Here is a 25394-nt window from a genome sequence, read left to right on the forward strand (position 1 = left end):
AAACATTCCAAAAGGTCTGGAAAATGGTTTGTTTTATCAGTATTTCTCTATTAAATAAGTAAATTATTGTGGTTTTTTGGGTGGAGGCTTCTGATGAGGAGGCAGATTTCTTCATTTTCAGACAAGTATTGTTGTATTTCCATTTCAACCGCTGTCAATGCACGTTTGTGAGTAGTTACTACGGGTGACACAACCAACTGATAGAGTGAGGAACAGCGCCCACAACTTTCTATTTCCAAACAACTCCACATAAATAGTTTGCGAGTTGAAGTTTTGGCAGAGCCGGAGCAAGCTCAGGAATACAGAAACCAGCTTTATTGTATTTGACTCATCTACGCGCAGGATCCTCATGAAATAAAGTGATGGGTTTTTTTTCCAGTGTGACAGGAGAGAGTTTTGAGATGTTTTTCTAAGTCAGACAAAGGGAAAGCACTGATGGGCTCTTCTTTTTCTAGGTGTAGCAATGCGCTGTTTAATGTTTGGTAGCCAACTGCAGGATAATTGCAAAATAGTTCAATGTGGAAAACTGAATCAACCTCCTACTTGAGCCCCATGTAAAATGTAGGCAGTGTCTGTCTTCACTGTGTGGGGTTTATTTGGACAGAAGAGCTTAAAAAAAAGCTTCATTTTTAAGCTTTCTGACTGTGCCCAAATAGGAAAAACAAAGGAATACAAACCAAAAACTTGGAAAGAAAGGCTAATGATTACAGAATGATCAAAAGCAAGTGGTTGAGTTCTTGGCTTGCTGCATACTCCCAGGTGAATAAATAATATGTCGTTTTGGAGGAGCTATTTAGAGCTGCTTTAATCAACTATGAGGTACAATATTGAGTGGAAATGTGGTTTTCTGAATGGAATTGGACCTGTCATGCCAACATGGCTGGGCAGTGTGGAGTTACCATCTCATCACCTGCTCTGAGCGTGGCCAGGGGCAGCAGCACAACGTGTTATTCTATGGTATATCTCGGAAATTCTTTTAGAAAGCTCTTTAGAAAACCAATTGTGGCACTTTTATAGTAGGGTAGGAAAGCGTGTCGGTCTATTTTGGAGAGAAATACATTGAGAAAGCTGCTTTTGATCAAGCTGTGGTCAAAAGTGACATTGGCTTCCTACACCCCGTGTGGTCTTCTGGGCATCCTCCCATCCCTTTCTCATTTGTTCTTGTATGGCTATAAAATTTAGATAAAAATTTGATAGGATGGCTTTTGTATTTTCTTTAAAAATTAACACTTTTAAATATGTGCGATTTCTGTGAATCCTGCCCAGTTCTTTGTTCCAAAACCATTTTCATCATTGCTTCACATACTTCATATTTCAGTAACTGGTTTCTCAAACAGGTGCTAGCACATCACGTTCTTCCATTGTCGTTTCTCATTGTCATCTCATGTCGTTCAGCAAAAGATGAGAGGGAACATTGTCTGCAGACCGAGGAAATAATAAAATCTAACCCTGCCCTGGCTAATGTGTCACTTTTGGCCTTAGGAAAATCACATAATCAAGAGGTGGTACAAGTGGCCTGATATTCTGAGGTTCTCCCTTTTGGAATGCCTGCCCCATTTTAAAAACTGGCCCTAGCTCTGCTGCCTCTCGCTTGTAAATGGAGATAAGGACACCTTGCTGTCTCTCTCTCTCTCGAGTTAATATTTGTACAGTGCTTTCAAAATGTTAAGTGCTACATAAGTGCCAAGCATTATTAATAGGAATAATGTATGTTTTCATCCTGAGCTCGTACTCTCCTATCTGACCATTATCTACCTTATAATAAATAATGATTTTACCAGCATATAGTCCCCAAAATATCTTTCTCGCCCTGCTTGGAAAATGGTCCTAATTTTTATTATGAGACTTGAACATAATGTGTCAGATTTAAAATCATCCATCTGTTGGAGTTTATAATAAAGTGAGACAACTGGTCTCGGGAATGATTCTTCTGTAACTTTTAGCATATAGCATTTTGGTTTGTCGGTTATCACAGAGCTTGCCAAAGATGTAAATGCAGTTCATAATCTCATTTTGAGTACAAATATCAAACATATGTAAAATATACCAGTAAACAGAAAAAGGACCATATAAAAACTTTTATTGTTGGTTATTTGAAGCTGTCATATGGGATCAGGTGACCACTAAACAACAGTAAACTATACGTTAGCTTATGTTTTGGAATCATTTATGTTACGCTTAACTGCTTTGGGCTTGACTGTAAAACTTGTAATGATACTCCTGAGCACTCACTCATGGGTGCTATTAAGGGTTAAAGTCCAGCTCTCATAAGGAAATGATAAAAAATAAGCTTTGCTTTGCTTTGGAGTTTACAAGATATCACTCACATGAGCGTATATCGGTCATGTTGATAAGTACTGGAAATAAAGTGTTGGAAATAAAGCAGCATACCTAGATTGGGTGAAATTTTGGGCTGCAGTGAAGCTGTATAAAACCCTTTTGTAGAAATGAAAACACATTTCTTGTAGCACTGTAAAAGTCATATAACACTTTTCTATTCTAGAGCACAAGATGAAATAGGAGAGTGCAAGCTAAGCTGTATCCGTGATAATCGTATCCTCCCTAAAACACATCGCTTTGGAAACCCTTGTGTATTTATAAAGCGTAGCTAGGAGACGTTCACACATTTGCATTTAAACATCAAGCCCACTGAAGATGTCTTGTTCATTGTATCACTTTCAGTGTAATACAGTAAGAACCACCTGAAATATTTCTGAAGGAACATAACTTATGAAACAATCGCTATTGTTACATACAACCAAGCCCATTTTTTAGGCTAAAACATGAACAGTTTAATAAAAAAAAAATACTTAACGAGTTAGTGTCTTTATCTCGTTTTTGAACTGAGTATCTTTATCTCCTTTCTGAACTTAAAAATAATTAATTGCCCTTTATATTCCTAATAATCTCATAATCTCCAAATATAGAAATTCAAAGGCAAGAAGGGAGTAAGAGCTGATTGAGAGTCAGCAGAATGGAAGGAGAGGTGCCCTTTTCAACACTTCCAAAAGTTACTCAACCAGTGTGACGTAATATATGTCACAGTAGCTATATAAATTAAAATGCTGCTTTTGAATGTTTCTGCTGGCAACCTGCATCTGGCCCGCTGGTCATCACAAATGTCATCCTGCTAGAAGAAAAGCTTAAGACACATCCATATATAGTTAAAATGCTTCTATAAAAGGAAAAGTAAAAATTACTGAGCATTCCTTCAAAACACATGAGCAAAGCCTGGAAGAGCACAAAACATCCCTCTAGTTGTTGTCAAACTTCTGTCCGGGTTTATAAATGCCACAACTTGGCTGAAGCCAACAGGAGCATCAAAGGAAATTCAGATTTGGCTTCTTAATTATCCCTGAAAATTCTCCGCATTTGTCTGCAAGAGATCCCCAAGCTAATAATACATATATTAGATACATGTTAGACCAAGGCTGAAGTCATTTAAGTAACACGAACTCATATACTTCATTCTGATTAGGAGCGATCCATTCAAAACAAAACCAAACCCCCCAACAACAACATCAACAAACCCCAACCTCAAGCAAACACACACCACAAAAAAAAACAGCACCCAAACCCCACACAAACAGAAAAATGTATTTTTTCAAACAAAAATCAGTATTTTTTAAGTGTCTTTCCATCAAGTATAAAAATCTCTTCATTTGTGTATGCCCAAACGTGAAACACAGGTAGCTGTTCTTCACAGGAATGATCTAAAGCATAGAGGTCATTCCCCCTAAATGCAAATCATAGAGCAATAGGAGATGATGAGCAATAATATTTCCAACAGAATATCTTTAATAGAAATAGAAATACAAAACATTTATTATGTTATTGTACTGGTCCTCCGCATCTCCTCCTGGGAGGAATATTTCCAAAAGGAATTTGCATGGTGTATGTAGAATAACTATTTATATGTTGGGACTGAAAATGTTGAATTTACCTACAGGGCCTGACAATGAAAAAAACCATATTACAAACACCGTGATATTTAACTGAGACAGAACAACCGTTCCTCTTGTGTAGTCATATGCAATAAGTATGAAATATAACTTGATTGCATCTGTACATTTATAGATGATCTCTTACTTATTGCAAATACATTTCATGCTGGGCAGCAGTTCTGTTTCCATTCATCCTCTTCAAAGGATGCACCTAATTTCTGTGACAGGAATTTCAAATATCATTCACAGCCAAATACTTCATTTGGATTTCTTGCAGTTAATGTTATGAAAAGGAATGTTTCTTTGCTCCAAGACAAGTGCCTCCAATTCAATGTGATGCATTAAAAAAATAAGGTGAGAATGCAAAGAGCTGACATAATGATGTGATAAAGCCTTCAGGTTTTATGGAAAGATGTATTTTTCAGTTTCCTCTTCTTAAATGAAAAACATATATGCACAGTGTGAAGAAACACATTACACCTAAGTATGTAAAATATGTCAGCTTGAACATTTTACTGTTTAAAGAAAAACATTTTTGGGGCGTATACTTTATATTATGTTTGCTGGAGGAAAATACAAATAGCTTATTTTCTCGGTATTCCAGTCCTATCCCATTACCATTTTTTTTCCTAGCTGTAAAAAACCCAGCATTGGGATATTTATACCTGGTGAATTAAGAGGACTATTTTTGATTGGTTACCAAAATGTTGATGGCATTAGCACTATTTATAAAAACGTGAAGAGTAATAAAACGCACATAGACCCCCAGTGGTCTCAGCGAGGCTTTGTGTTGGTCATGGGATTATTTGTGTTGTTGCTGGTAGGGATCATGGTCAGACAACAGGACAAACAGCTTTTTCCACTGATGTCAAAATAAATTTTACCATTGGATTCAATATGTAATATGTAGAAGCTGTAAGTAATTCTTTACCTTTCATTTTATTGACTCTGGTACTCCCTGCGTTAGGAGTGTACTTAATCTTGGGTATGTGTAATTCCTTTTTAGTGCAGATCTACATGTAAACTTGGACTAAGAAGTGCCAATCTACATGGGAATTTAATTTAACCCTTAGTTAACACCTGAAGAAAAGTTGTCAGCAGTACGTTTCTCATAAACGTGCTTCTTTAGCCTCCCCCAAAAGAGAAACAAACACCAGTTTGAGTTTCAGATTGGAACCTTGAGGCCCAGAAAGGATAGAATATAGCAATAACTCACTTTATTAGCTAATTACAGCTATCTGCAGGTTTCAATTAACATCAGAGTGCTGCTTTGTATCCCCTGTTCACATCCTGTATCTGCAAAGCTACCACGGCGTTCAGGGAACTGATTGCTGGCTATCAGTGATCTAAATGAAAAGGCAATCGGGTTCCCTGATTTACAGATTATTACAGCGATAGTCTTAAAAAAAATCTCTAAATCATCTAATACCTGCTGAGTTTTGTTACACACATTTTGTTACACCACAAAAATACCGCACTAGTTGTAGAGAACTGCAAAACACTCATCATTAGAAATAAATACTATTGCTGCACTGCTTCTCCATTTCATTTCTCCTTTCTCTTGCACGGAAAACCAAAGATGACTCCAGGAACAGGGCAAGTAGGTCCATTATTTCAGTTAATTCACTTTATCTTATACAAATAAACCTGCTGAATCAAAGAGCTCGCTTGTAAGTTGTCTTTGGTAAGACTCTAATCATTTAGGATAAAGATGACGATGATAACGATGATAAACCATGAAGCTGAATATGAAAACTTTTGATCTTCTCACTCCTGGGCATGATGCATAAAGGTTCGCTCTACAACGGCCTTTGGATTCTGCAGGATGGGAGCAATGAAATTCAGATTAGTCCAAATGTGTAGGTGGTGACCTGGGAAACAACTCTGAAGGATGGGAAATGGGGAGGTACAGGAGTACAGAGCAGACTCCTTCAGGTGTTTGAGATGAATACTTGGTCTCAGAACCTGACAATAACCAACGCTGTTGTGGAAACTGACACCCTAATGATACAAGACAATACGAGCAGAGGAAAGTGATTCAACCCAGACCTCAAAAGAGGATCTACTTTCGTTCTTAAATTTGCGGTATGGAGCTTCTCCTTTGGTGGACGACTAATCCTAACAGATGACAGCCAGGCAGACTTTTCACTTCTCTTTATTTCCCTCAAGTGTTATCCTTCTGCTTTCTGCTAACTAATTTTTACAGCCTTTACTTTCCATTGCTGAAACTGGTTGGGATCAGCTCGCTCATTTCCCTTCCTCATGTTTTGTAATCATATAACCCACACTCTAATTAGCCAGGAGATGTCAAGTTTGTACCAGGCTTCTGATTTAGGTTTAGAAATCAGGTGTTTTCTAATCTTGATGGGCAAGGAAGGATTTACTCAGGAATTGGGGCTCATCACCATGGCAATACCCAAATGCAGAGAGTCTGCTACTCTTAAACATGAGCAGAAACCTTGTTCTAGTGCCGCATCCCTGGGAAGGAAGCAGAAATAAAAACTCAAGGGCCAGGTGGCTGGAGAGATCAGAGCAGGAGCTAAAAAACCCCAAGAAATGGGTAATTTCTCAGGGACACACTGGGATCCTTCTGTGGGAGCTGCCTGGCAACGCAGCGCTGAGGAAAGGCACCTTGTTTTCATCCGGAGCTGGTTTTGTGTCACTAAGCAATGGGTATAAACTGGAACACAGGAGGTTCCATTTCAATATGAGGGTGTCAGAGCCTGGCCCAGGCTGCCCAGGGGGTTGTGGAGTCTCCTTCTGTGCAGACATTCCAACCCGCCTGGACACCTTCCTGTGTAACCTCATCTGGGTGTTCCTGCTCCATGAGGGGATTGCACTGGATGAGCTTTCCAGGGCCCTTCAACCCCTGACATTCTGCGAAACAAACTTTTCGGCTGAGTGTGGCCAGGTGTACCTAATTAAACCATTAAGGAGATTGACTGCGAGGCACCGCCCCGTCCCGCTCTCCTTTGTGTGGGGACAGATGGGATCCAGCCGGCTCTTCCAGCCGGTGCGAGCGGCGTGGGGCTCCGGCCCCTTCCCGCATGGCAAGGGACCCCCCCGGGGACCCCAGGGCCGCTGCCCGGGCAGCAGAGGCGGCTGTGGGAGGGTCGAGGGCGCTCCTCCCGCTCCGCCCGCCGCTCCCGGCCCGCCCGCCGGCTCCGCCCGCACCACATGACTCCGCCGTCGGTAGAAACTTTTCCCGTCCCGCGGTGGGAAAATGGCGGCGTAAGGAGCGGGGGCTCTGGCACCCCCCTCAACCCAGCGCCATGACCCGTTGGGTTCCCACCAAAAGGGAGGAAAAATACGGCGTAGGTGAGGACCCTCCCGCTCCCGCCTGTTGCGCTGCGGAACCCCTCTCCCCTTCCCCGGCTCCCCCGCAGCCGCTGTCCGGCCGAGCCCCGCTCCGTGCGGCCGCCCCGGGCCGCGCTCCCGCGGGCGGCAGCGCCCGCCGCTTCCGCGCCGGCTCCGGAGCCCCCCGGGCCGCCCGCGGAGCCGGGACGCAGCGCGGGGTCCCTCCGCTCCCCGGGCTCGCTCGCAGCCCCGGCCCCGCCGCTCCCCGCCCGGCGGGGGTTTGCCGGGGGAAAGTTTAGAAGTTGGCTGGAAACGCCGGGGAACCTGCGCTTGAGTCATCCTCGCTGAAAACTTGCCTTTTCTCTCTCTCCTCTATGTTTTCCTGTTCTTCCCGAGTGCTACTTTTGTTCGAATAGTAGAGAGATTTGAGTTTGTTGTGGTTTTTTTTTTTCTTTTTAAATTTAATTTAATTTTATTGGTTTCTTTTTTGTTTCCCTTGCTAAACAGGATCCGGTGCCAGTGCTGGATCCTGGCTTTAAACTGCACAGGGGCGCTGGGAATCCCCCCAGCCCGGGGTGCTGCTCCAAGGGAAAAGGCTCTGGGTTTTGCAGGGAGTGTGATTTTCATACAGATGAGGGGTTTTCCCCTGCGTGCTGCTGTCCGGGGATCCATTTCGTACTCGGCTTCTTCCGTCCCTCTCAAACAGAGGGGGATTGTTCTCTGCTGGGGGGTTAAAACATCTCCGCAGGAATTCAGCAGAACCCAGCTGTGGTGGTTTTGGGGAGCATTGTACAGAGATGGAGCGTCTTGATGTTGAAGATGGTTCATTTTGATCAAAAGCTTTTTTTTTTAGGGGTTATGGGGGAGAAAAGTTCACGGGTGTGAGTGAGAGCGTTTGTCTTGGGGAAGGAAATAATAAATCTGACTTCAATTTGGATATAGGAAATTCAGTGTCTACCACAGTTCCCAGACTGTGTTGGTTGTGAAGAGTGACTTTTCATATTTACCCACAACTTGGCCTTGTATAAACAACGTGAATTTCTGGGTATAAGTAGAGCCCGAGTGAAATTTTGGAATTAATTTTAAATGCTTTGTGTGCATTCCTAGAAAACAAGAGCTTGGCTTGTAAATTTCTGGCAAATCCTGGCTGGGCAGTTCCATGGGTGAGAGCTGCGATTAAATTTCAATGCTGAAGAAATATACAGAAGTGCTACAGATGGCAGGCGCTCATTTCATTTTCCAAATACCTGCTTCGTATTGTGGGGTGCGTCGGGTGTTTTGGAAGGATTGGAAGGACTAAATCGTCATGTCATACACACCAGGGTTGTAAACCAGGGACACTCAAAAGCAAGTTCATATTCTGCAGGAACTCACCTGTGATTGCCCAGACCTGGTTTTCCAGGAATCGATGTCTTGAAAGTGATTTTGAAAGGGCGAGAGAATAAGAAGCATGGAATAAACAGAGTATTTTGAAATATACTTTAAGTATGTTTGGATATCTAGTGTTGGAAATTGTATGTGTATTAAGAGAACTAGACTTAAAAGTATTTTAAGAAAAAAGTAATCATTTTGCAAAGCACAAGATTATGTGCTCAATTGGTATTTTTTGTTTGTGTCCGCTGCTCTGGAGAGAAGTTTGTTGTGGTTTTATGATGGTTTTGTGTGTTTTCTGTGATAGTTTCTTTTGTTTTTCCTGCCAAGAGGGAAGGGCTGCAGCAAAATTGGGGTATTTCTCTGCTGAACCGCAGGGGTGTGCGAGTTGGAAGTAGATGTAGTGTTACAAGGAGATAAAATCGGGTTTAAAACTAATTGAACGTTGTGATTTACTAGCCTGTGTTATGCTGTTAGACACCGTTTTGGGAGGAATGGCTTTTTTTGGCGTCACCTGGGGAATATTCAGTTTGGTCGCAGATGTTTTGCGCATCTCCGTGTTGTTTGAAAAAGGTGCTTCTGTGACCTGTGAGACTTCTGGTGGTTTATTTTCTGCTGCTTGTGAAGCTTTCAGGGTGTGGAGAGTTGGTGTGGCAGTAACATAGTCCCAAAGAGAAAGGCTGAAGGCACTCTTAAGGTGAACACGCTAATAAATGAGTTATTAATTATAATTTTTCTTCCAAACTATTTGGCATGGCCAGTCCTGGAGGCCAACAGTGGACCAGTGTTGTCTAATGGTGGAACAGAAACATCTGCCTCTTCCCAAATAATTAAACTGTTGATTGGTGTTAATTGGCTTGTCAATTGAACTGCCATCTGAGTCAGACGTACGGAATAGACGAAGTGTGTGCGTTTTGCTGCAGCAGAAATAACAGGAAGGTGTCTATTGTTGTGGGTTGTATTACTTCTGTTGCAGTGGTGGGAGCTCAGAAATGTGTGTATGTGTACAGACAAGTGCGTATATAAATATAGAATGTTTGTGTATAAAATATACGCATGTGCATAGCAATACATGTATATACTTTTTCTTCCTCCTCTTATTAGTGTGTTCCTGTGCACAACTAAGCTTTCTTAACATCTCAAGTGCCAAAGACTGGCTGGGAAGCAGTTGGAATAAATCACTGCGACACACCTATACTGGGATTGTGGTAGGACACAAGTGTTTTAGGAGACGTTCCCGCTGCTCAGCCCGCTCCCCCGTGCCAGGGGGGTTTGCAGATGCTGCTGGACGTCCAGCACTCGTACAAAATGAGCGTTTTGCCTTAAAACGAGGATCAGTGCGGCGGAGGGCGCAGGCATTATCTCAGCAGGCAGTTGTGAGCGTGACTCAGCTCCGCTTCCTGAGAGAGTTCAGGGCTCGGCGTGCGGGGAGGTTGGATGAGGAATGGGTGTGGGTATAATGGGATAATGCACTTAGTAGATTAATGTACGGGAACAGTCCAAAACAGGAAAACGATCAGCTTAATTGGAGTGGCTTTCCTCCACTCCTTCGCCTCGCGTTCCATCTCTCCGGTGGGGAGGACGTGGAGGTGGTGAGATGGCCGTGTGGTTGTATGACTTTCTCAGCAGGAACACCAGGGGCTTTCTGAGAAACCCGGGAGCTGCTTTTTGTCCGCTGTGAACCCTTGATGTCCCGAGTGGCCGTGGAGCGCGGCTGCTCAGTCTCACATCTCCCGCTCTTGGTGTGATGCGAGAATTGTAACCTGGTGCCAGTGGAGATGGAATGAGCTGCTTTAGGGAGTGTGCGAGCCTGGTTTAACATAAAATAGCTGTAGTAACTTGCAAGTCCTCTTGACTTCTACTGTCATTTGACCCTTTTCCTTTGGACTTAAAGCTGTGGTAAGAGGTACAACTGGCGCTACTATGGTTACTAGAAATATTGTATTTGAAATGACTCTGTGTTCAAAAGTATGTGCAGATATGGTGTAATGAAACCACTACTGTGATAGTTTAATCCTTTTTTATTTCCTCTTTAATAAATGGAGAAATAGAAAAATAGTGCTCTGCGTGTCTGTGCATGGTCAGATGTAGAAGGAGAATTTCCTGGCTGTGAGACTTCTGCTCTCAAGGATGAGAACTTTGCAATGAGGGTGGCCCAGGTTGGCCAGAGAGGTGGTGGATGAACCATCCCTGGAGACATCCCAGGCCAGGCTGGACGGGGCTCTGAGCAACCTGAGCTGGCTTGCGACAACCTCATCAATTCAAAACCTTGATTAAGACGGGTCTGGATATCTGTATAGGGAGCTGCGCTGTGTTACTGCTTGAGGACAGCACGTGATGCCTGGGTAGGTGCTTCTTAATGCCATGTATTAGGTCAAAGATAATATATAGGTCGAGGACACTAGCATTTTAAAAACAGTCTGTACTTCCAGACTGTAGATGTACAATTGTTGCAGTTCTGTGGCACTTCAGGCTCTTCTGTAAGCGGACGGGGTTCTGCGAGTACCGCAGATGGTATCTGTTGTTCCCAGTCCTTGGCCAGTATCGTGCGAGCTGCTCAGATACGCTCTGTACTGCGTGGGGCGTGTGTCTGCATGTGCTTTAATAAAAACCAAAACAAAACCAGCAAACAAAATTAACAGCCTACAAACCCAGTTTTACCGTGAGCCGCATAAGTTGGGAGTTCCTGTATTTTTGCTTCTTACTGGTGAGTTTTTGTTGTGTGTCACGACAGGGCGAATCGTAACTAGCTGATTTTAGATGTTTTGAAACAGGGTCGACTTTGGCCGTGTTTCAAGGTTTGGATATTTTAGGGCCTTTCTGAGATGGGGATAACTTTTCTGAAGTTGTATATAGAAGTATTTTCAAACCAAGTATGCAGAAGTAGTTTTTTCTATTAGTAGGGGAGGGTTATAGCAAGTTGGTGGACTGAGTGGTGGTATGAAGGTTTTGCAACTGGAATGTTCTTGTAATGGCTCTTTGAAATGGAGGGAGAGGATTTTGGTATGAGCAGTGCCATTGAAAGCACAGAATCGCTATGGCCAAGCGCTGCTGCTTCGCTTCTGCTGCTGGAGGGAGGACTGTGGTGGTTTAGGACAGGTTTAAGCTTTTGTGGGATCCCAGATTACAGTCCCCTGCTGCCATATGAGTGGTGGTGACATGTGGAGACTCTTCTGAGAGAGTTGATGATCTTGTGCTTATGTATTTGTGCCTTCAAGCAGAGAAGGACAGGTTTTTAGGAAATCAAGTTGTATTTTAGTGATGCTGTGCTGTGGGGTTGGAGCCTTCTGGTGGGATGGGACGTTACCTTTGTGCTGTTACTGGTGGCAGGACTGTGCTCCGACACGTCCCAAACCGATGGAGAAAAAATGAAATGCCCATGGAACACGTGCTGATGTATTTATCGGTGTATGACCATTTTGCGAAAGCACATGCAATTTCAGTCTCTTGTAGACAAGGTGCCCTACTGCATGCCCAGTTTAGAGTTTCCCTTGTGATATCTTACAATACCTTTTAATTCCCTGCTTGTTGAAGGGATACAGGTCTGTGCTCCCTGTCCGTGGTATCACATGAAGCAGAGGTGAAGGACTGGTAGATGAAGCTTACTTCTAAATTAATGACCTTAATTTGACTGTAGGCATGTGCTTGATTACGCTCAGTTTACTTGGCAGTTGCAAGTCTCTCTGTCAATAATCACTTGTTGCAAGCAGCAGATTGGAGAGGATTAAATATAGCGTATAAGTGGAGGCAAGAGTGTGCTCCTGGGGTTGGTTTTGTTCAGGTCAGGGACACCATTGCAGACTGGGATTCTTCTGAGAAATGGTTCCTGTACAGATTTACCATGAATATATATGTCTTTTTTTTCCCCGTGGAGCACATACTGACTTCCTATAGGCAGCTGGCTGCCTGTGGGTATAATAGAGAGCATTTATTTAGCTCTGCAGAGAAAGTTTATGGTCAGTTTAGGATTTTTTCCACTAGTGATTGGCATTCTTGTTCCTAGAAAATGAAAGGGGAAGGAGGATATTCACATGATGAGGATTTACATTTTACATCATACACAATGGTATTGCATCCTAATTTGAGATTATTGGTTTGATATTAATTCAGGAGAACAATTTCTGAATTTCACATAGTGCCTTGGCGGGTTTTGTCGTTTTGCTCTTTGTGTCCCACTTGCCATAAATGCTCAATTTAGGTGCACTGATACGATCTTAATTTCGAACTGTTTGCCATACTTGGCACAGCTTTCTTTGTATTATAGATACGTTTTCCTTTGTGCGTAGGCAAAGCTTTCAGGGAGGGGAAACCAAACTGGATGCGACTTGAAGTCAAACCAATGTCTCCAGGAAGTGTTTCTGTCAGCTTGCAACTGCAGGCAGAAGCATTGCCGTAAGTTTTCTTTGAAATATTTGTGTTTCTGGAGTTTGTCCTGTATTGGCTGCACAGCACATGCAGGATACGCTTTGTCAAATCCTTTAGTGGTCCTTCAGGACTGGAATCCAATACATCTTGTTAAATACCTGTAGATGTGTCCCACTTTATCTAAAGAGCTGAAAGCTGACTTGTATTAATGAATCGAAGCTCGATTGAGGAACTAGTGCTAATCCAGTTTTGAAGTATTCACTCAATTAAAGATGTCATTCCTGCCTCTGTTCTATTTGTTGCAAGTTGGAAACTCTCACAAAACATACCATGTTGGCTGATTTCTGTCTTTAGGAAACACATGGGCTGCTCTTCTTCATGGGTCTTATTTGACAGGGAGATGGACCACTGAAAAATTAGCGCATATATATATATATTTGTAATCTTAAAACCATTTAAAATTGTGATTTCTGGCCTGTGGTAGATCCCAAGGCTACTCTGGCAACAGTTGTTTTCTGAATAATGCTCTAATGAATTCCTTAATGACTTACTGTAATACTTCCTTCCTTTAGTGTGTGTGTGTGTGTGGGAATTGAAATCATGCCCTATCTAAACCAAAAGAATGTTCAAAAAGAGATAATTCTTGCAATTCTGAAACTTTATCTACAATTTCAGGCTGTAGTTGTGAAAACATTTATATATTTATAGTATTATTTATCTTCCTGTGTTTGTGTAATTTGTGCATTTAAGCTGATTTCTGATGTACAGACTTATAACACAAGAAGCAGCAGTTGCTGAATTTCAGTTTCATCAGCAAATATGAAATATCTCTGGAAATATTTTTCCACTCCATATAGCTTTGTAACTAAACTGAAATAATTACATTGAGTACTATTATGTGTAATCATGTATCCATATACATAACAAAACAAACAGATGGATGAATAACTGAAGTAACTATTGGCCATGATACTTGAATTTTGGGGATTTTTTTATTAGTATTTCATAGCACTGCTGCTTTATTTAGAGCACTGTTTATATTATTTTAGCATAAACCTTTTTAATAACATGTTTTCAGAGGTTTGTGGTGGCTGATTTTACCACAGGGTGTTGGAGTTGCAAAATGTCTTTCTACCCAGTAGAAAACACGAGCAATAAGCAATACAGGGCTTGCTCTGTAATTTATGAACACAAATGGGTGTAAAAGTGCGTAATTGGTATATAGGCTTGTAGGCACGTGGTTTCTTGTGGCACTCTGTTCTGTCCATCTCTAGTGTTGCAGTAGCTGTGTCACTTCAGTGTTTTTACTACACAAATTAATCAGTGTTGAGCTTGAAAACCTTGTCGAGCAGCTCCAAGCTGAGGTAGGTGCTGTAGTAAAGCAGGAGTCGCTGTGTGGTGGCATCATGGATGGCATTGAGGAGACTGGTCCTTCCTCGTGAAGGATTCATAGAATGTCCTGAGCTGGAAGTGACCCCCAAGGATCATGGAGTCCAACTCCTGTCCCTGCACAGGACACCCCACAGGTCACCCCGTGTGTCTGAGGACGGTGTCCAGTCTCTTCTTGAACACTGTCAGGTTGGGGCCGTGACACCTCCCTGGGGAGCCTGTTCAGTGTCCAGCACCTCTGGGTGAAGAACCTTTTCCTTATGTCCAACTGACCCTCCCTGGCACATCTTCTGCCATTCCCTGGGTTCTGTCACTGTCACAGAGAGAAGAGCTCAGCCCTGCCCCTCCCGCTCCCCTGCTGAGGAAGCTGTTCCCGCCATGAGCTCTCCCTCAGCCTCCTGTTCTCCAGGTTGAACAAACCCAGTGACTTCAGCCGCTCTCATATGGCTTCCCCTCCAAACCCTTCACCAACTTTGTAGCCTCTTCTGGACACTCTCAGTAGCTTTATATCCTTTTCATCCTGTGCTGCCCAGCCCTGCTCACAGTGCCCCGGTGAGGCCGCACCAGAGCAGAGTGGGACAGTCCCCTCCCCAGGAGCTCATGGCTTCACGTGGCGAGTTCCTGCCTGGTTCCCAGCCGAGCTCCATGGAGTTACAGCTCCTGGGCAGCTTTGGAAATGTGTGTCTGGGGGCGCAGGTGGGCACTTGGGGTTTGGGAGAATACGTGGGCTTCAAGGTGCCCGAGAGCCTCTTGGAGCATCCAGATACTTTTCGTAAGTCCAGCATGAGGTGTTTGTGTTTGTCCTGCCTGCCATCTCCTTCTCGGAACAAAGCACGGAAGTACTGACATCACTTGAAGTTGAACGTAATAAATTAACGTATGTTTAGAGAATGGAGCTGAATAGCCGGTGGGTCTCAGGAGGTGGTAACTGGTGCTGAGCGAGGAGCCGATGACGCCGGACTGTACCCAGCCCTAATGCGCAAGGACCTTCAGCTGTGCTGTGTTAGTAGAGGAGCATTTTCCTGCTTTCCATATGTGGAATAATAACATATAATAATCTTAATTATATAATACAAATATATTTTATATATAATTAATATAATACTATAAAATATAATAATGCCTGCCTGCCAGCTGATGCTTTAGCATTTCACATCTCAGCCATGCCAGCTGGTGCGCAGGAGAAAGAAGTGGCAGCTTTTAAAACATTGGTGCTTTTACTGAGGAGTTGATTCTGCTTCAGTGTGGTGGAATTATTTGTAGCGAAGGCTGCATATCAGAAATGAAATGAAAGCGACTGTTAATATAAAAAGTATTCCTGTAGTGGACCCTGAAACAGGAAATATCTCGACGCTGAGCCAGATGGAAGTAGCTGATGATATTTGAGTTTCCAAGTCTTGACACAGATGGCGAACAATTTAAAGGGACAATTGCTTGAAGAAAACAATCTGCTGTGCATATGACTCCTGTGAACAAATCATGACCCTGAAATGGCAGCGGATTGTCAGGGCAGTGCCTTGGAATGTCCCATAAATACTGGCCTCTAAAAGAGAGGTTGCACTGCAGCTTTAGTGACTAAGTAGAGATGTGGTTACACATGTCACTTGGGCCGGGAAAGCTGTAGATAACGGTCTGTGGGAACCTTTAAACTTTCTCTTGACTAAGTATAAGATTATTCTCCCAAAATATGAGCGTACAAATAAAAACAAAGATCGGGATGGCGAGAAGTGGAATTTTTGCTTGTAATTATTATTGTTTTTATGTAATATAAAGAGCTAAAACAGGGTTTGTTCATCAGCTCTTGTTTCACTTATGTGGTCCTGTATGTTTGTACACAAAAGCTTTTTCCCTTCCTGGTCATTTTCCATTGTATGTTTACAATCTGTTTTATGCTTCCTGATTTTTAATTAAGCTTTATTCTTTCTCATATTTTACCCTTATGCACAGATGCCCACCAGTTTTCTGATAGCGTCATTGTCTTGTTGTCCTTGTGGAATTCCTTCTGTCCTGCTTACCTGGCTGCCCGTTTCACCCCTCCTGTTGATGGGCAGTGTTGGGTTTGTGCCCATCATAGCCTTCCCAATGCTTCGTTGGCTGAGAATCTTGGGTGGAGTAGACTTGGGAGACTTTGGTCAGGTCTGTCCTGCACTTTTTTGGTGTTTCTTGTGATGCTGCTTGCTCACAGTTTGGCATGGAGAAAACAACCTTTTTCCCATGGACTTCCCAGGCGATGGGCAGAGAAGTGACTCAGGATTGCTACGAGAGTGGGACTTGCTCCCAAACACAGCAGCTTGTTTTTCACATGAATTTAGTGATGTATGACAAAGCACTGGAAGGGATTGAAGCAATGGTGAAGATCCCTTTCCCAGCGTTTGCACTTATTGAGCTCCTCTGATGAGAAAACATGTTCTTGCTCATATTTTTGTGGTGCAGAGGTATTTCTTAGACAGTAGTTTCCATAGTGTGTGACTCAAATGGGACAAAACAGCCACCCTAAACTTTTTATGGAGAGCCAAATATTCTTTTGGTATTTATTGTATTATGCTTTGTTTTTGTTTGTTGGTTTTGTTCTTGAGTGTTTGGCTGTAACTAAGAGTATAAAAGGATTAGAGAGAGCATTAGATGTTTATCTCAGCAATAGGGACATCTGCAGCTTCGTTAAATTGAATCACTTTAAGCGTTACTGTCCTGAAGTGTTTCAGGACTGCTGGTGCTGGTGGATAAGGGTGTTTTTTCAGTGCTGGCTAATACAGAATTGCCTGCTGTAGGGTCTCGGTGTGTCTTTAAAATACTGATCATGGGAACAGGACTTTGGACTCTTTAATCCGATCCGGTCTGTCTCCTGCTGAATCACGCTATGGGGACGTCGATGCAGGGACCACACGTGCAAGTCTTAATGTGATTATAACAAATCCGTCATTAAACCAGTGCCGCCTTGTAATTGTGCCTGCGGCATCGCTGGGGAGTTACTGGTTTAGTCAGTGTCTGCTGCCCACATAATGGGATGGGCATCCCTTTAGCAAGGGTTTATTCAGGAGAAAAAGAAACTTACTTGAGAAGCAGTTGATTCTTTGAGGAATGCCTGAAGTAGCTCACTTTGAGCTCTGTGGGGTGGGAATTTCTATTCCTAAAAAAAAAGCAAGCACTGTACTGGATATAGCCAGCTAAGCGCATTTTAATAAAGACTTGAGGGAATTACGCAGTTACGGCACTGTTTGCAGTTTGAGAAGTTTTGTGTAGGTTCAGCTTGTGTTTGATTTTTCTAGTTGAATGTATTCGTGAAATGATTTATTAACAGATTTTTATCAATAACTTCTGCTGCGAAAGAGGCCTCTGTTTATTTACTGAACTGTGATAACCGAGTGATTTAGCTGGTTCGGATTTGTGCCTCGAATACAGAAAGTACCGTTTGGGCTTAATGCTGTTGGTTACTGGTTTGTGCAGTTAGAGCGCACAGAGGTGAATGTGTTCTTGGCTGAACACTGCAACAAGTCCTAATACTCTTAGGACTTGAATATCTAAAATATAGGGATAACTGTCAGCTTTCACAGTCCGAGCGTGATACCATCTATAGCGCCATGTGCTGATCTGAGAGCTGTTCTTACATCAAAGTATAAACTGTAAGATAAGGAGTTCATATATTATGTTTTTATAATAGTGCTGCCATAACATTTAGGTGAGTGGTGTGGAAAGTGTAAAATATTTTTGCAGAGGCGGAATAGAATAGTTGCATGCCAGCTCAAGTGTGGATGAGATGGGTAGGGTACTGATAGCATTGAAAATTGACTGAGTAAACTTGGTAAAAGATAAAATACTGGTGAACATTAGTGAAGTCTTGGGCTGGACCATCATGTTACTGTATCTGGCTCCTTATCGAGAGGAGTGAGATAGATTCCTACAGGAAAATGGCACAAATATTGTCCCCACTGGATTCAGCATCCCTCCATCCCCAGCACGCAGGCTGCGGACTCGAGTCCCGCTGCAGAATGGTCCAGGTGTCTCATAGGGTATTTTCACCCAGCTTAACCAGCACTGGTGTGTCTTGATTTATATATTAAAAATATTTTGCTGGACATGGGGACTTGAATTGAGTGTACAATGCTCTAGCTATCACTATTTTTTTAAAATAATTTTGGTTTGAGGTAGAGGTCCTACAAGTGATGGATGAATTGAACACTGCTGGGTTAGTGGTACCTTAACCACCCAATTAGAATTAATATATGTGATCATCAGTTTAAAATACATTCTCTTCAGGTGGTTATACCTTGCAAGTAAGGTGTTACGGCCTTGAGCTGTTCTGAATAAACGAGGGTGATTTTGAGGTCTGGAGAATGAAGGTTTGTAGTTCTAAGGGTCACCTTTGTGTTTTAGTAGGTTGAGGGCTGCCCTGGCAATGAGGAAATTCTCCTCTGAATTTCCCACATTCGCTTGTGATAGATTATTGGGCTAGAGCAGCTTTAATTAAACTAGAAAAGGCTTTAGAACTATCACATTAACTCGTGATAAAGTTAAATTTACATTCCTATTGTGCAGAAAGGTGTAGAGTTCATCTGTAAGCAGTGCTTTCAGGTGTCCCGCTACTCTGATTTTTCCCCGCTTCCCATAAGTTTCTATATTTGATTTATAGAGTATAATGTGATGCTGGGTCTTTAAAGAGTAGTTATCCTTCTCCTTATTTCTTCTAGAATGAACATAAGAGTGGGTGTGGGTTCAGCGAGTCCCCCTGAGGTGGGAATGGTGGAGATATGGGGTGGGAGCTGTCAGGACAGGACGCCCTGTTGCCGATGGTGAGAGATGGACTCTCCGTGGCCCGGAGCGAGCCCGACAGTGACTCTTTGTTGAGAAGAGCGGCCGAGCCAACTCCAGCACCCTCTGAAAGCGGCACGAGGCATGTGATCCCTTACTGCTTTGGAGAAGAACAATTTTTCCCTGTTTTTTGCAAAATGCTGCTCTTATCTTTTAATGCATTCAGTGCTGTTTGAGTCATTTCCATGGTTACGTTTTCCCGTTAATTCTGGTAAAAGATACAACACGTATTTCCAATTTCTGTGGTGGGAAGGAGAAAGTGTTGGTGGATGAAACTGTGGTTCCTTAGCAGGTAATTCTTCTTCCTGACTGTTATTTCTAAGAAAGCAGAACAAGTTCCTCAGGGATTATTGGACTCTGGATCTGTGCTCATTCTCTGTAGTTCTTGCTGTTGGAGACAGCTTGAAGAACTGAGAGACAAATAAGGTGATGGCAAGTGAAAATAAATGGAGTAATGTTTGATGTGTAAAAAGCCTGAAACTCTTTCTTCTCCTTTCCCTACTCCATAAGTTTTCCTGAGAAAGCAATGAAGGAATTTTGATTTTTGTTTTGCCTTGTGGAAACGCTGGGGAGGAAAAACAGTAGGAGATGAAAACTTCTTCCCATCACCCCATTTTCCCCTTGCTTTAGGCTTTTTGCTCTGCATCACCAGCTCTATATTGCAGTGAATAGTGTCTCGCAGGGGCTGTTTTTTTGCTAAATATTCTCGCAGTAGCGTGATAGCAGTTTTATTGTGTTGAACTTGATTTTTATAGTCATTGAAATGCCCATTAAAATATAGCTGTGGCATGAAGCTCACTGCTATAGAAAAGCTCAGTAAAAGACACCCTCCTTGCAAAATTATGTTTGGTGCAATAGAGACCCGCTGCAACGGTGAGGGAAAAGCTTGAAGAAGCAAGAGACTGATGTGTCGAGCATCTTCAGATGGAGCGAAGATGAGTGTGGTGTGGATTGTTGCTGTTAAAACCCTCATGCAGATGTAACTGTACTTCGTTCTTGCTGGCTTTTACACAAAAAGGATGTTTTCCTAAAGGTTCTGCTTCATTCCGTGAAGGATGAGGATGCTGAGGAGCTGTGTCTGTCATCCACAACCAGTAGTGCTGCTCCCAACCTCTTGGGAAGCTGCGTGTCCTCTGTGAGCACCAAATTGCCAATTTGTGGTTGAGCATTGGTGCTGGTGTGGACTTGGACCGTGATTTGTGCTGGTTTATCCCGGAGTGCTGGGTTGGGAAGGACTTAAGGGTTTGCCTGCATTGTGCACATGACCCTGACATAGTCCTTTGCATGAGTTGGTGTTAAGGTTGTGCTTGTTGTGTTTGGGGGTGTTTGCGCCTGCTTCTGTGTTTGGCAGGGCAGTTTTGAACTATGCTGCTCTTTTTGGGACCTTCACAGAATCACGCAGAATCCCAGAATGTCAGGGGTTGAAGGGCCCTGGAAAGCTCATCCAGTGCAATCCCCCCATGGAGCAGGAACACCCAGATGAGGTTACACAGGAAGGTGTCCAGGCGGGTTGGAATGTCTGCAGAGAAGGAGACTCCACAACCCCCTGGGCAGCCTGGGCCAGGCTCTGCCACCCTCACCATGAAGAAGTTTCTCCTCAAATTTAAGTGGGACCTCTTGTGTTCCCGTTTGTACTCATTACCCCTTGTCCTACCATTGGTTGTCACCGAGAAGAGCCTGGCTCCATCCTCCTGACACTGCCCCTTTCCATATTGATCCCCAGGAATGAGTCCCCCCTCAGTGTCCTCTTGTCCAGCTCCAGAGCCCCAGCTCCCTCAGCCTTTCCTCACACGGGAGATGCTCCACTCCCTGCAGCATCTTGGTGGCTGCGCTGGACTCTCTGCAGCAGTTCCCTGTCCTGCTAGAGCTGAGGGGCCACAGCTGGACACAATATTCCAGGTGTGGTCTCCCCAGGGCAGAGCAGAGGGGCAGGAGAACCTCTCTGACCTACTGACCACCCCCTTCTAACCCACCCCAGGTACCATTGGCTTCCTAGTCCCAAGGGCACAGTGCAAGGCTGTGGTCCTTGTCAGTTAAGTTGATGCCATCACCTTCCCTTGGCCATGTGCTGCTGCCTCGTTGCTTTGCCACTGCTGGTCTTCCGTGGTTGCTCCAAGCTCTTCATGGAGCTATTGCAGAAGAAGCACTGAGGTTTTGAGCAAGCCAAGCTGCTGGCCGAGTGCTGAGGAGGACGGTGGCGCTGGGACAGGGACGTGCAGCTGGAGGCACGTCAGGAACGGGTGTGGAGCTGCAGCCTGGCCAGCTTTGGCCACTTGTCATCTCCCGGGGAACCTCCGGCTGACGATACGGGGCTGGCGGTGACTCATGACCAGCTAAAGCACATTGACCCTCTGCCAGCACTGACCTTAAGCTGAACTAGTTCCTCCTCCCTTCCAGCATTTAACCCTTCCGTTTCATGCCCAGGAGATACCCTGATGCATTCTACGCATAGCAATATTGAAGGTTTTGCATATTTTGCAAAGATTTTGGGTTTCGAATTCCAGTTAGTTAAAAGTACAGAAGTGCTTTCTTCAGCTGCGCGGCGGCGAGCATCATGCTTGCTCAAATGCTTTTTGTTCTCCGAGGATGTTGCCCGTGGGCCCATCGCAGCAAGAGCCAAGTTATCACTTCTTAGTCTCCCCCGGTGAAATGTGAGAAACTCAAGGGAACATCAAAACTCACTCGCTTTGTGATTCTGCGTTGCCAGAAGACAGATGCCAAGGCATCTGCCTCTAGATAACGTTCTGTTTGTGGCAATCAGCATCTTGCTTTTTCTGCAGAAGCTGGTGTTAAAAGCTGGGGGTGGTGTGATTGCTTCTTGCCCACAATGTGTTTCAGTTAATGGACTTTTTAATATTAAAAATTGATTTGAATGTTCTTGATTGTGCTTCTTGTTAGCTGTGCATTATGGCACATCATTAATGCTGTTATAGTCAATAATGACATGTTTTTTTTAACACCAGTTTTAGCTTTATACCGTTAACTTAGTGGTGAGCTACTCTGAATAGAGATTAAGTAGCAAGGAAGAGGGAGGAAGCTGTTAAAAGAGTTGGCATCTTAACTTCATTAACTCCCTAAAAATAGAGTGTTTGGCTTAAAAGGGGGAGGAGGAAAGCAAGAACCTGAATATGGTTCTTGGAAATCTTGGATAGGTCCAGAACATGTATTTATTTCCCTTTTTTTTTCCCCAATTAGTGCAGAAGGGACAAGTGTGTATCTTGTTCAGTCCTACGTGAGCTCTGCCTGCAGGGTTCAGCAGCGGGGTGGTTACGCTTCTGGAAGGCAACGTGACACAAGTTTGGGGATTGCTCTGCACTTAGGTAGTTTCCTCAGTTTATTAATTCATGTTGGGTACCGATAAGACACCAGATGCCTTGCAAAACATATCGCTCCCCTGTGTTGCCATCTGTTGTAAAACCTGACGTGTCTTGTTATGTTTATAGAGGCTTGGGTGGCCCTTCGCTCTTGCTGCACCTGTGCTTGGGTTCTCCTTGAAATGCAGAATTCATTCCTGGGTATGTTTTGAGCGCTTCATGTCCTCGCTTTGGAAGAGGGAGGGCAGGCTGTCATTGCAGGGCTTTCAGAGCCCAGCTTCAGGATTCTCCCACCCCTGACAGATGTCCCGTGTGGTTTGTGGGGGCTCGCCTGGGAAAGCAGGTTCCAGAGGAACCAATTTGTGTTTCAGGAGTTTGCTACTCAGGTGGAGGAGGGAGGAAGGGCATGGTCTCCCTTCTGTAAGGGAAAATGAGAATCAATCCTTATTGTCTTCTTAAACTTGCTGGATTTAGTCTCATCCTGCTGGAGGGAGACCCACAATGAAAGTCATGGATTTAATCAGTAAGATGTGGCACGTTAGCGGGAGGAGGAACCCTGAGCTGTGTTTTCTTTGTAAGTTTGGTGGTAACTGTTCAAGTCTAGGAGTTTCTTCAGGCATCTCTTTTCTTTAGGAAATGCATCTTTTGTGAATGTTTGGTGATGGCACAACTTATTGAGAAAGAACTAAGCTTGGTGAGAGCAGGAATGACAAAACGCAAGGTAGCTTCAATAAGGCACGAAGACTTAGTTAATACTTCCATGCAATAATAATCTGACAAATCTGAGGTGCAGCTCCTGCCTCGCACGCTGCTTTTTCATTTCTTCCTTAACCTCAGCTGTAAAAACTGGGAACTTGTCTGGGTAAGTAACAGAGGACTAAGGAGTCTCCCTAGTACTGAAAGCACCCTCTTTCCTTGTACAGAAAATAGGAGGAAAACCTTCAGGTTTCTTTTATTTTTAATAGTATAAAATTTGCAAGAGAACATTGCTTTCACCTCTGTGGTTTGTGTGTTTTTATGGAAGAAGCACAATTATGATTTTGGGATTTTTTTTTTTTAAAGACAGTGTAAAACAAAGCTGATGGTGTTAAGTGCAGTTTGCTTTCTGTTAGGAGTGTGGAACCATTAATACAGCCTTTCATGCAAAGTAATTCCATGGAATATTACTCTAACATTTTTATAGTATCTTATATCTCAGCTGTTGTACAGACAGAGAAAAGCCTTTTCAGTGTGTATTGATGTTACCTTTGTTTGCGTTTTCCTTTTTTTCCCCCTTTGTGACCTCTAATTCTTCTAGTGTTGCATTCCTCATTTCTCTAATGCATGCAGATTAATGAGCGCAGTTCAGGAGAGGTGTTTGTTCTGTGTTCTTGAGCAGTAAATGGGTTTTTAGTGCAATTACTGTAATGCCCTATTCACAGATTCCTTTCCTTAGCAACTCCTAGAGTTGAAAAAAATTGCTCTTTCTGTGCCCACGCTAATCCTTTGCTTTTGGCACTTCAGTGTTTTGGTGTAGATGTGGCTTTTGGTTGCACTGGGAGAAGGGAGCAGGGAGAACGTTCACCCGGAGGGTCCCTCGGCTGAAATCACAACCGATGAGGAGAAACACCTTTGGTGGTGTTGAAACCTTCTGTCTGGTGGCATTGAAACCTTTTGTCCTGTGGTGTGGCAATGAGAGGTGGCTTCAGGATGGCTGGTTGTCCTGCTTGTTACGTTCTTGGAGCTGAAACCCAAAGTTCACTGACAATGTTTGTTTGGGTGCTCATCAGCCTTCATGACAGTTGACTCCACCTCGGCTAATTAACAGCCATACTAAATCCAAATGTTGGACTAATTAATTAATCATCCAAATCCAGATGTTCTTTATACATCAGCAGCATGTCCCTTAAAATTACTGGGTGCTTTCCCAGTCATGAAGACCTTGGGTTTACCTCAGTTTTTATAAGCAGGTTAGATATAAGACTGCGCCTGAAATGGTCTATTCAGAAGCCGGTGCAAGTGTACACATAAGGTCACGGAAATGTGGTTTATATGTGCGATTTTGTAAATGTAATAGCTCCCCACAGCTCTAGATGAAATCAGTAATAGTGCTGCTTGGAACTGGAAAATAAAGCTCTTTATTTCTTTGTGCACAACTTTGAGAACATGTTGTGGTCACTCCCTTCTGCAGGCGAACCTTAGAAGTAGCAAATGTTGGCCAGATGTTGGTGTCTGGGAGGTTCATAGCTCGTGCCAGGGGCATCAGGGAGCATCTTACCCCCCTTAACCTTCTTGAGGATCTTCTGCAGGTGACTCCCTTGCTCGTTTAAGGCTGATGAAGCTGGCACTTGATGTACGGTGTGGACTGTAGCCCTGGCTCAGGTTGTTGGCAGCGGTTTGCAGGAGCCTGAGCTTGCTGCTCTGTTCCTCCCGCGGAAAAACAGTGGGTTTGTAGCTCACAACACAGCATATTTCCTGAGCTCCTGTGACTCTGGTATCTGCTTCATGGTCTCTTGAGTTGCCTCTATCATAAATGTGTCCCTTAAGGAGAAAATGATTGTTAATGACATTCTTCTAAATGATAAGGGATGAGAGTATTTCGTTGCAACAGAGAAGCTCAGCCAGGCCTCTTCAGTAGATGATTATTATCTGGAGTTCTGTGTCCAGGTTGGACTTTCCTGGGCAAGGAATTACTGGAGGGAGTCCAGCAGTGGGCTGTGAAGATGCTGAGGGATCTGGAGCATCTTATGAGCAGAGACAGAGAGCTGGGACTGTTCTGAGAAGAGAAGCTGAGAGGGATCTTATCAATGCTGATCAACATCTCCAGGGTGGGTGTCAGAGGATGGACCAGAGTCTGTTCAGTGGTGCCCAGTGACAAGATGAGGGGCAACGGGCACACACTGAAACACAGGAGGTTCCATCTGAATAT

At 43.6% G+C, this 25394-nt stretch overlaps 1 protein-coding gene across 1 annotated transcript in view; it reads left to right on the forward strand.

The window, feature by feature from the left end:
* Positions 1-7216: 7216 nt before the first annotated feature.
* Positions 7217-25394, forward strand: part of DOCK1 (dedicator of cytokinesis 1) — a gene marked incomplete at its 5' end in the record, with an annotated part of 272626 nt that continues 254448 nt past the window's right edge. Inside the window, one exon of the mRNA XM_080347839.1 lies at positions 7217-7262. Coding sequence (XP_080203965.1) covers positions 7217-7262 — 46 coding nt within the window. The remainder of the gene's footprint in view (positions 7263-25394) is intronic.

Source organism: Nesoenas mayeri (genome assembly GCF_963082525.1).
Source record: "Nesoenas mayeri genome assembly, chromosome: 7".
NCBI classification, from domain to species: Eukaryota; Metazoa; Chordata; class Aves; order Columbiformes; family Columbidae; genus Nesoenas; species Nesoenas mayeri.